The 12,261-nt window shown below is 45.9% G+C and overlaps 1 protein-coding gene across 3 annotated transcripts in view; it reads right to left on the reverse strand.

Annotated features, from left to right (window-relative positions):
* PPME1 (protein phosphatase methylesterase 1) overlaps positions 1-12,261 on the reverse strand; it is a 53,396-nt gene that overhangs the window by 26,365 nt on the left and 14,770 nt on the right. For all 3 annotated transcript variants that reach the window (XM_077926876.1, XM_077926875.1, XM_077926877.1), the window contains exons 6-10: positions 9,711-9,865; positions 8,218-8,308; positions 5,507-5,572; positions 3,060-3,189; positions 1,075-1,204 (exon numbers count right to left, since the gene is read on the reverse strand). In XM_077926876.1, coding sequence (XP_077783002.1) covers positions 1,075-1,204; positions 3,060-3,189; positions 5,507-5,572; positions 8,218-8,308; positions 9,711-9,865 — 572 coding nt within the window. The remainder of the gene's footprint in view (positions 1-1,074; positions 1,205-3,059; positions 3,190-5,506; positions 5,573-8,217; positions 8,309-9,710; positions 9,866-12,261) is intronic.

The raw sequence follows: 12,261 nt of genomic DNA on the forward strand, positions 1-12,261 counted from the left end.
TCTGTTATATTTACCCCAGAAGTTGTTGTTATTGTTTAGTCGTGTCCGACTCTTCGTGACCCCCTGGACCAGAGCACGCCAGGCACGCCTGTCTTCCGCTGCCTCCCGCAGTTTGGTCAAACTCATGCTGTCCAACCATCTCATCCTCTGTCGTCCCCCTTCTCCTTGTGCCCTCCATCTTTCCCAGCATCAGGGTCTTTTTCAGGGAGTCTTCTCTTCTCATGAGGTGGCCAAAGTCTTGGAGCCTCAGCTTCAGGATCTGTCCTTCCAGTGAGCACTCAGGGCTGATTTCCTTCAGAATGGAGAGGTTTGATCTTCTTGCAGTCCATGGGACTCTCAAGAGTCTCCTCCAGCACCAGAATTCAAAAGCACCAATTCTTCGGCGATCAGCCTTCTTTATGGTCCAGCTCTCACTTCCATACATCACTACTGGGAAAACCATAGCTTTAACTATACGGACCTTTGTTGGCAAGGTGATGTCTCTGCTTTTTAAGATTCTGTCTATGTTTGCCATCGCCTTTCTCCCAATAAGCAGGCGTCTTTTAATTTTGTGACTGCTGTCACCACCTGCAGTGATCATGGAGCCCAAGAAAGTAAAATCTCTCACTGCCTCCATTTCTTCCCCTTCTATTTGTCCCAGAAGTATGCCAGCTTAATTAGCTTTTGTAGTGTAACTTTGTCCCCACGAGTGGTTTGTTGAAATGCTCAGAGGAAATCTGATTGGTTCGTACAAACACGGTGTAAAAAGTTCTTTTGTGAATAAAACGACCTGGGCCGGATGGTGGACAGGAATTATTATTAAACACACCATTCCCAGAGTCTTGCTGGTTCAAGCCTCTGTGTGCATTCTTATTAATCAGAGTTCAATCTTTCCTTTGCTTTGGGAATGCCTCAGTACCTGGCTGCAGAATGCTACCTGTAAAAAAAACAACCCTTCCTCCCTCACAGGGCAGACAAAGCCAGGGCAATCTGACCTGTGAACAGTGACAAGGAGACTCTCCACAAGGAATTGGGGGGGGGGGGGAGTGTCTTTGTGGGGCTTGCAGAAGAAAGTGAAGCGAGAAATACACTTACCGGCCAAAAGCAGCAATTTGGGAACAGAGCAGTTGAGGAAGAGGTTCGAGAGGCCCCGGAACCAGCCATCCCAGTACGTTTCCGTTTTCGCCAGCTCAATCCGCCATGTGTAGGCCACATCCTTCTTGGTCTTTTTTTTCAGGGTGGGGTAGGGGGGAAAGAAAATGTCCGCTTTAAAACGCCAGAAACACATCATGCGAGCGTTGGGTTGCAGTCCTCCAGATCCCAGAGGACTACAACTCCCATCATCCCTGACCGCTGGGGCAAGGCTGATGGGAGATGGAGCCCGGAAGTGCAGGAAGGCTGCAATGTTTTCCCAAACCCTGATGTATCCCAGACCGGATCCATGGAAGCGTAAGAGGAGGAGAGGTAGCAGTTAATATTATTCCGAGCACAATTCAAAGTGTTGGTGTTGACCTATAAAAGGTAAAAGGTACAGGAGCCCTGGACGGTCAAGTCCAGTCAAAGGCGACTATGGGGTTGCAGCACTCATCTTGCTTTCAGGCCGAGGGAGCCGGCGTTCGTCCACAGACAACTTTCCAGGTCGTGTGGCCAGCAGGACTAAACTGTTTCTGGCGCAACGGGACACCGTGACAGAAACCAGAGTGCACAGAAATGCCGTTCGCCTTCCTGCCGCAGCGGTACCTATTTATCTACTTGCACAGGTGTGCTTTCAAACTGCTAGGTTGGCAGAAGCTCAGACAGAACAACGGGAACTCACCCCCGTCGCAGGGATTTGAACCCTAAATGGCTTATGCCTAGTATACCTGAAGGAACGTCTCCACCCCCATCATTGAACCCGGACACTGAGGTCCAGCTCCGAGGGCCTTCTGGCGGTTCCCTCCCTGAGAGAAGTGAGGTTACAGGGAACTAGGCAGAGGGCCTTCTCGGTGGTGGCGCCCGCCTTGTGGAACTCCCTCCCACCAGATGTCAAGGAAATAAACGACGACTTGACTTTTAGAAGACATCTGAAGGCAGCCCTGTTTAGGGACGCTTTTAATGTTTAATGCTGTATTGTGTTTTTAATATTTGGTTGGGAGCCCCCCAGAGTGGCTGGGAAAACCAAGCCAGATGGGCGGGATATATATAATATATTGTTGTTGTTGTTGTTGGGCGGGGTATAAATAATATGTTGTTGTTGTTCCCACGAGACTGTTTTCATTCAAAACAGTCTGTTCCCCAAAGCCTGTTGGTCTTCACTTGCCAGCAGGAGGACAGCAAGGAAGGAGCCAGTCTGACTTCTCCAGGCAGGGAGTTTCAAAGTTGCCTGGGAGAAGCCACTGCTGAGAAGACCCTGTCTTCCCTGAAGGGCCTCCCTAAAGTTCTCCAAACTCCGGCAGGTTCTTATGGGGAAATACAGTCCTTCAGATAACCTGGACCTGAGCCATATAGGGCTTCATAAATCATAACCAGCCCTGTATTTAACCAGGCATCTGCAGGCAACCCTGGTTTGATCTTTTAACATGTTTTTAATATTCTGCTGGGAGCTGCCCAGAGTGGCTGGAGGAACCCAGCCAGATGGGCAGGGTACAAATATACTATTATTACCATCATTATTATTATTATTAGGCTGCTAAAGAAGTTTTCAGAGGTCGTGGGGAAAGAGAGAAGAGGCAGCTTGTGGGTCAGGGATGGGGAATACCTGTGATTCTGTAGATGTTGCTATACAGTGGTACCTCTGGTTAAGAACTTAATTTGTTCTGGAGGTCCGTTCTTAACCTGAAACTGTTCTTAATCTGAGGTACCACTTTAGCTAATGGGGCCACACCGCCGCCGTTCGATTTCTGTTCTCATCCTGAAGCAAAGTTCTTAACTGAGGTACTATTTCTGGGTTAGCGGAGTCTGTAACCTGAAGTGTCTGTAACCTGAAGCGTCTGTGACCCAAGGTACCACTGTACTCTGACCCCATCACCCCTGCCTGACAGCCCAACAACAGCCAGAGGCCCGCGGTTATTCTCCCAATCCTGACAAGATGCCTTCCTCACCTCTGTGTCATCATCCTTCTTCCTTTTGTTCATGGATTCTCCATTTTCGTCTTCCTCCTCCTCTTCCTCCTCCTCTATGATCCCCTCCACGATGGTTTTGGGACCTCCAGGGCTGGCCGCACCTTCACACCTGGTTCAAAGGAACAACAAGGAGTGAAGGAGACCTGGACAAGAAGACCCCCAAGTCAATTTGAAACGCTCCACCTTGGCCTTAATGAGACAGGGGGAAATACCAGCGTGTTACATAGGAAACTGAAGTTATCACACCCGATGTAGGTCCCATAATTTTTAGTTTTGGTTTCCGGAATCCCGGGGGCAGAATGCATTTCTTCCTTCCCTGGACGAGGATGTGGGATTTCTGTAAAACTCATTGATTCCCTCCCCCTCTTTCTTTTTTCCTTTCTCCTCCTGTGATGAGGCTGTACTTTAATGTTTTAATGTTGTATTTTAATCTTGTTTTTAAGTTGTATTCATTCAGCTTGTTTTTATTATTGGTTGTTAGCCGCCCTGAGCCCAGCCTTGGCTGGAGAGGGCAGGGTATAAATAAAATTTATTATTATTATTATTATTGTCCGTGAGGCCGGCGTCATGGACGCAAGACTGCAGTCTGACCACAAAACTGGTAAAAGCCAGTTGAGCGGGGAACCTAATAGCAGAATGCCAGAGTGAAAAACAACTCCAGATAAGGTACAGGGAGGGTTCTAAGAAACACAAACTCCTTGGCTCCGAACAAATCAGCTCCCGGACTGATTTGTGAGTGTTCCAGTTTCCTAACATTCTTTTGGAAGCCGAACATCCGACGGGGCTTCTGATTGGCTGCAGGAGCTTCCGCGCTTTGGTTTCCGAACGTTTTGGAAGTCGAACGGACTGATTTATTTTTGCTGTACAGTTGTACCTTGGAAGTTGAATGGGTTCCGACTTCCAAGGTATGACTGTACAGCAAAAATATATCAGTTGAGTAAAGTTGAATTTTGAGGACTGTGGTTGGATGAAGAGTTAGGTGGAACAGCTCAGAATATGTACATTTTTCCTATATAGAGTGCATCGTAACGCAAAGATCTTACAGATTCTTAGGTCTTTGTCCTATAAAGCATTACTGAATAAAGTCTGACCAACTGGATAAGTGGTGTGAGCCTCTGTACTTGAACCCCCAAGGAAAATTTCTCCCAGAATGGGGTAACAGGGATTAAGTGGCATGGAAGTACCATATTTTTTGCTCTATAAGACTCACTTTCCCTCTCCTAAAGAGTAAGGGGAAATGTGTGTGCGTCTTATGGAGCGAATGCAGGCTGCGCAGCTATCCCAGAAGCCGGAACAGGAAGAGGGATCGCTGCTTTCACTGCGTAGCAATCCCTCTTGCTGTTCTGGCTGCTGGGATTCAGAATATTTTTTTTCTTGTTTTCCTCTTCCAAAAACTAGGTGTGTCTTATGGTCTGTTCCGTCTTATCGAGTGAAAAATACAGTATTTAAAGATAAAGGTTCGGATTTGGAAGACTGCAATGTCGTCCCACTCAAAACATGGCTTTCAAGTCCCACTCCCCCAATATTCCTACTACGCTTCAGAAAAAGTCACAGCGCCCGGCTGTCCGGCAAAGGGGAGGCAAGTTCCGAGTCAGAATTCTATGTATTGTTAAAGTATTTTTTGGTTGTGCCTTTCAAAAATAATGCCCGCATAATTCCTTTTCTTGCCAACAAAGGTCCGTATAGTTAAAGCCATGGTTTTCCCAGTAGTGATGTATGGAAGTGAGAGCTGGACCATAAAGAAGGCTGATCGCTGAAGAATTGATGCTTTTGAATTATGGTGCTGGAGGAGACTCTTGAGAGTCCCATGGACTGCAAGAAGATCAAACGCATCCATTCTTAAGGAAATCAGCCCTGAGTGCTCACTGGAAGGACAGATCGTGAAGCTGAGGCTCCAGTACTTTGGCCACCTCATGAGAAGAGAAGACTCCCTGGAAAAGACACTGATGCTGGGAAAGATGGAGGGCACAAGGAGAAGGGGGCGACAGAGGACGAGATGGTTGGATAGTGTTTTCGAGGTTACCAGCATGAGTTTGACCAAATTGCGGGAGGTAGTGGAGGACAGTGGTGCCTGGCGTGCTCTGGTCCAGGGGGTCACGAAGAGGCGGACACGACTAAACAACAACAACAACAATTCCTTTTGCTCCTTCTGCTGTGGCTGATAACCCTATGCTGCCTTTGATGTTTATTATCTACAGACACCCCCCCCCCCAAAAAAAAGAAAATAAAAATCTAAACTAACTGACTGGGGTTCCTCAGTGGAAATTTGGGGAGAGCACACACACTGCTAAGTTGCAATCCAAACCCCAGAAGATCGGCTCCTGAGGGAATGTCACAGCCATGACGAGAAGCTCTCCCACCATCATTTCACACAAAAACGGGGCAGAAAGAGACAATAAAAGGCAACTGAAGAAGGCACGACTTACTGTTTGACTTGGCCAACCATAGAAACCCTGGCAGATTCAAGATTCCGTATCTGTCCGCTCTTTACACTAGAGAAAGAGAAAAGGAAACAGCCATTAGATGAGGGTTAGTTACTGCCAGGGTGGATAAAAATCAATTTATTTATTTTTATTTAATTTTTTTTATTTTTTGGATTTAAATTGGATTTTTTGGATTTAAATTGGATTTTAAAAAAAATGCGTTTGGAGGGCAAATCTTTTTAAAGATCGTTTTCTATTTAAGTTACATTATAGTCCAAAGGCTATTGTTCAGGAAATAAGGATTTGTTTTAAGTTTTTCATGTGTGCTAAAACTCAGTCTAAGGTTTGTCCGTTTTTTGTTTTTTTTTTAATTAACCACATCAGTTAACAAACATGGATACTATAGTGTTATTGTTTTAGTTCAATAAATTGTTTCAATTGAGGAAATGGTTATTTTTCTCCTTCCAATAAAGTACAACAGAAAAGTTGTCCAAATATAAACAGCTAACTTATTAAACCTCACAATAATTTCATAATTATCTGTCAGTGTATTTCTAATAGTATAACCAAATCAGTAATTTTTGATATAACTGTAAAAACTACTCTGAAAATTTATTATTCCAAAAATGAAACCTTCATCTGGTTGTAATTATTAAGATTATACCAGCAAGAATGAGTCTTTATGTAAAAAAAAGATTTAAATCAAGTCTTACTGACTAGTGATTGAAATTGTGATTGAAATCGATTTGATTTAAACCAAACCCACCCTGGTTACTGCCTGCTGCTTTTTAGCAGAGCTCAGAAAGCAAAAAATCACTTTCCGTACAGGGAACAGCTAGATTTTAAAACCAATGGAAAACCTATGGAGCCAAGTTACGGATTGTTTGCAGTATCACCAGTTACATGATATGTTTAAATTAGATAGAAAGAATGGATTTTTGGACCAAATTTCACAATTTGAAAAATAACTCCTGCAAAATCAGGATAAACTTATGTCTAAAATGTGTAATTTTTTATTGGAATGGGAAATAAAAGATGAGCTTGTTAAAGCTTCAATAACATAAAGGTAAAGGTAAAGGGACCCCTGACCATTAGGTCCAGTCGTGACCGACTCTGGGGTTGCGGCGCTCATCTCGCTTTATTGGCTGAGGGAGCCGGCGTTTGTCTGCAGACAACTTCCGGGTCATGTGGCCAGCAGGACTAAGCCGCTTCTGGTGAACCAGAGCAGCGCACGGAAACGCCGTTTACCTTCCCGCCGGAGCGGTACCTATTTATCTACTTGCACTTTGACGTGCTTTCGAACTGCTAGGTTGGCAGGAGCAGGACCGAGCAATGGGAGCTCACCCCGTCACGGGGATTCGAACCGCCGACCTTCTGATCAGCAAGTCCTAGGCTCTGTGGTTTAACCCACAGCGCCACCCGCGTCCCTTCAATGACATACTGGGCAATAGATACAGATCACAATACAGATAAACTCAGAGAAAGCGACCAGAAATTGACAGCATGCTATTCATTGAAAGAGAGCTATTTAAAAATGATTCATAGATGGTAAACTCCGAGTAGGTTGGCTAAGATTTATAGAACAGAATCAGATTAGTGTTGGAAGTGTAAAGAGGTAGAGGGAGCGTTCTTCCACATGTGGAGGACGTGTAAGAAAGTAAAAGGGTATTGGGAAATTATTTATAATGAACTGAAAGAAAACTTTTAAAATTACTTTCCCCCAAAAAACGAAGTCCTTTTCGTTTGGGATAACTCAGACTGAAATTCCCAGGTGTCAGAAAAGGTTATTTATGTACGCAACAACTGCGGCCCGTGTTCTGTTAGCCCCAAAATGGAAAGGTGAGTAAGGTCCCAACCCAAGAGGATGGGCAACTGAAGTTGACGGAATATGCAGAACTTGCAGATTTAACATATAGAATAAAAGAGCAAGAACATACGTTTGAAGAAGACTGGAAAACATTTATTGAATACCTGGAAAATAACTGTATGCAGCTGAAAACGCTGGCAGCATTAAGATAAATTCAGCAGAGTAAATCATTTTTGATGGATGTAAAAGTGGAAAACTGATTTGAATGCTCATAGTAAAATACTCAGGGACGCAGGTGGCGCTATGGGCTAAACCACTGACCCTCTTGGGCTTGCCGATCAGAAGGTCGGTGGTTCGAATCCCCACGACGGGGTGAGCTCCCGTTGCTCGGTCCCTGCTCCTGCCAACCTAGCAGTTCGAAAGCACATCAAAAGTGCAAGTAGATAAATAGGTACCAATCTGGCGGGAAGGTAAACGGTGTTTCCGTGCTCTGCTCTGGTTCTCCAGAAGCGGCTTAGTCATGCTGGCCACATGACCCCTGGGAGCTGTACGCCGGCTCCCTCGGCCAGTAAAGCGAGATGAGCGCCGCAACCCCAGAGTCGGCCACAACTGGACCTAATGATCAGGGGTCCCTTTACCCTTTACTAGTAAAATACCCTTTGATAGTAAAATACCCTTTACTAGTAAAATACTCAGGGGTGTACGATATGTAAAATGAACCATGGGAAGAGAAGAAGGGAAGTCACTGGATATTTTAAAGTTTGTAAAATGCTTACTTGAAATTGTAAAATAGGAAATTTAATTAAAAAATTATATATAGAGAGAGAATCGCTTTCCTAGTAGAGGAGACTGTAAATGGGCTCCCGTTGCAATGGGCTGCGTACGACGCCCAAAGTTTCCCTTTTACCTCCATTCGATGGCATTCTCCAGAGATTTGAATGTCTTTGGGCGACTCCGAAGGAAATTCTGCATGCTGTTGAGGGCATCCATGGCTGTGCCTATGAACAAGAAAGGGGGAGAATCTGGCATGAAGCAAACCAGTGTTTTACAGAGGAGATGATATCCAAACCTACATAACTGTGACTGGGATTAAATCAAGGGCGCCCATTCATACTCCCCCATCCTTATACCCCCATAGCAGTGTTTCCTTTTGAACCATGAGGTCTAGAAACTTACTTGCTTTTAAAAAAAAAAAGTTTCTAGGCCTCATGATTTAAATAGAAAAACTGCCAAGGTCCCAACTAAAGAAGAATGGCAACTAAAGCCAACAGAATATGAGCTGCTTTGCAGACCTAACATATAGAATAAGAGAACAAGAAGAACATACCGTATTTTTTGCTCTATTGGACGCACCGGGCCATAGGAGGGGGAGAACAGGAAAAAAAAAATTCTTCTTGTTCTCCCCCTCTAAGTCAAGGAGCATTCTGTGTGTTCAAGGTGCGTTCTCCTGAAGCCTCTGGAGCCCAGAGGGAGTTCCCGCTGGGCGCCGGAGGCTTTGGGTTCCTTTCGACCTGCTCTTTGGGGCTGGCGGGGGGGGGGGGAACGCTGCTTTCCCCACCGCCAGCCTCCAAACCAGATCGGGTTTGGAGGCTGCTATCCGCAAGGGTAAAACCTCAGTGCCTAGGACTTGCCGATCGCATGGTCGGCAGTTCAACTCCCCGCAGCGGGGTGAGCTCCCATTGTTCAGTCCCAGCTCCTGCCCACCTAGCAGTTCAAAAGCACCCCCAAGTGCAAGTAGATAAATAGGTACCGCTTTATAGCGGGAAGGTAACGGCGTTTCCGTGCGCTGGTGCTGGCTCGCCAGAGCAGCTTCGTCACGCTGGCCACGTGACCCGGAAGTGTCTTCGGACAGTGCTGGCTCCCGGCCTCTTAAGCGAGATGAGCACGCAACCCCAGTCGGACACGACTGGCCCGTATGGGCAGGGGTACCTTTACCTTTACCTTTACCCGCAAGCCTGGGGAGCCCGGCGGGAACTTCTGCCGGGCTCCCCAGGCTTGCGGATATCAGCACGCCCCAGGCTTCAGGATGCAGGCTGCTATCCGCAAGCCTTGGGAGCCCGGCGGGAACTCCCGCCGAGCTCCCAAGGCTTGCGGATAGCTTCCTGAAGCCTGGAGAGCAAGAGGGGTCGGTGCGCACCGATGCCTCTCGCTCTCCAGGCTTCAGCGAAAGCCTGCATTCGCCCCATAGGACGCACACACATTTCCCCTTCATTTTTGGAGGGCGAAAAGGGCGTCCTATAGAGTGAAAACTACGGTACGTCCAAAGAAGATTGGAAAGCGTTTATTGAATATATGGAAAGACTGGCAGCATTCAGATAAATTCTGAATGGCAGCAAGACTAATGGCTGAGTAAGAGGAAAGGAACCGAGGGAACAAGCGCCAGGTGATGCCGACTCTTACCTTCCACTACGTCAATCATGCAGAGGCCCAGCAAACTGGGCACCAGGTTGGACGCTGCCGTGTGCACGGCGATAGCCCCGCCCATGCTGTGGCCAATCAGCATGATGGGCGGGGCGAGGTCCCCATACATGACTTCCACCACGCTTCCGACGTCCCTGCAAAAAAGAAAGGCACAAGCTGGTTGCTCCTTCCTTTCACACAGGAGAATACTTGGAATCACAGAATGGTCAAACAGGAAAGGACCCCAAGGGCCATCTAGTCCAACCCGCTGCAAACCAGGGATCTTTTGCCTAAGGCGGCACTCGAACCCGCAACCCTGAGATTAAGAGTCTCCGGCTCAACCTCCTGAACGATCCCTTATTTACTTGCATGGGCCAGAGCTCAAGAGACAGAACATCTGCTTTGCAAGCGGAAATCCTCTCCCAGTAGGCGTGTCTGAAACGCTGGGGAGCTGCTGCCAGTCAGTGTTGGAGACACAGAACTAGACTGACCCACAGTTTGCATGTCACTTTGAGTTCCTTGAAGAAAAAGCTGGGAGTCAATGAAGGAGGTGCGGACAGGTGACCCCACCTAGGCCCGAAGTCACCCCAGGCCTCAAAACCAAATTTCCCCTTTCTCTCTTCTAAAAAATCCACAGCTTCTGCTTTTCTCTGCTTTCTCACAAGATGCTGCTGCGTAAGCAAAAGGTTATATTTTTATCAGTACAAGAAGGCTTCAAAAAGCTAATGAATAGGCTCTGTCAATGCCAAGAATAAGCAGGCCTGGGAACTGAGTCTTATCTCATCCAGTTGCAACACATCTTGGACATGCTGAAACGCCAAGGCTCCTCAAACCCCTTGGTTTCTCTACCCCCTTTTCTGGGAGGGGTGCCAGGAGTCCCAAGACAGGAGCGTTCTGTTCATGCTCAGAGGCAGGGCTCCTGAGAAGGGGGAGAAAGGGGAGGGAACTGGAGGGGAATATATGCTCAGTGCAACGGCTGTAAAAACTTGTGCTTGTTTGTGAAGTTATCACACTAGCTTCTTCTACCAAGCCCGGATGGTAGAAATAAAGCTCTTTCTCTGTATAAAGTTTACGGCATGTAATGCCTTAAGAGAGAATATTATGAAAATGATTTATAGGTGGTACATGACCCCAGTCAAGCTAGCAAAAATCTATCATTTGCCCAACAATAAATGCTGGAAATGTAACGAAACTGAAGGTACTTTTTATCACCTTTGGTGGACATGCCCGAGGATTAAGGCCTTCTGGGAAATGATCTATAATGAAATTAAGAAGGTTCTTAAATGTACCTTTCACAAGAAACCAGAGGCTTTTCTCCTGGGCATGGTTGGCCAATTGGTGTTAAGAAGAGATAGGACGTTCTTTATGTATGCTACTACAGCAGCAAGGGTTCTTTTAGCAAAGTATTGGAAGACACAAGAACTACCCACGCTGGAAGAATGGCAGACGAAGGTGATTGACTACATGGGACTGGCTGAGATGACTGGCAGAATCCGTGACCAAGGAAAAGAGACGGTGGAAGAGGATTGGAAGAAATTTAAAGTATATCTTAAGAACTGTTATAAAATTAATGAGTGCTAAAATGTCAAGGGTAATGAAAAAAGAGGATTACAGCTGTAAACGATGGTGAGAGAGGAGGGGGGGAAAGAAAATGAGTATTCAGTTAAATTAAGTGAGGAGTTGCTGAAGGAATTTTAAATCAGGGATGCAGAAAGGGGGAGGTATGGGGAAGTCGGGGAAGTAAGATTCATGAAAAAAGGTTTTGAAATTATACGTGTTTATATGTTTTGTTTGTCTATGTATTGTGTATTGTATTGTGTTTAATTTATGTTGGAAAAGCAATAAAAATATTTTTTTAAAAAAAAGCTCTTTCTCTGAAATGATCCCTTGAGTGTCTGTTTGACTCCCATTTCCCTCTCCCTGGGTGCAATGCTCTTCCCACCCGAGGGCAAAGCCTGCAAAGGCTACACCACTGTTTCAGCTCAGCTGCTTTAAACAAGGCACTGGCAATGCCAAGGTTGTGGGTTCGATTCCCATATGGGCCACCTGCATATTCCTGCATTGCAGGGGGTTAGACTAGATGACTCTTAGGGGTCCATGAATGATTCATTCCTATAAATTAGCATACAGATACAATGGTCCCTTGGTTCTCAAATGCCTTGGTTCCCAAACACCGAAAACCCAGAAGTGTTTTCAAACGTTTTTCAGAAGCCGAACATCCAATGCGGCTGTCGGCTACTGTTTCCGGGGCGCCTGCACCAATCAGAAGCCTTGGTTTTCGAACATTTCAAAAGTCAAACAGACTTCCGGAACGGATGAAGTTTGGTGCTTTTGTTTTTGCTATTTATTTTGCGTTTTTGTTTTTGAGGTTTTGTCGGTTAATTTGTTTTTGTGACTGTGTGGAACCCAGTTCAGCTACTGATTGATTGATTGTGTGATTGCGGAAATGGATAAAAGCCCCCCATCCAAACAATGACTATCATCAGTGCAGGTTAAGGGGGAAATTAATTTTAACTTTTTATCATCTACAATACTGTCTTATTTATTTTAT

This window comes from Podarcis muralis, chromosome 4 (assembly GCF_964188315.1).
Source record: "Podarcis muralis chromosome 4, rPodMur119.hap1.1, whole genome shotgun sequence".
Classification (NCBI taxonomy): domain Eukaryota; kingdom Metazoa; phylum Chordata; class Lepidosauria; order Squamata; family Lacertidae; genus Podarcis; species Podarcis muralis.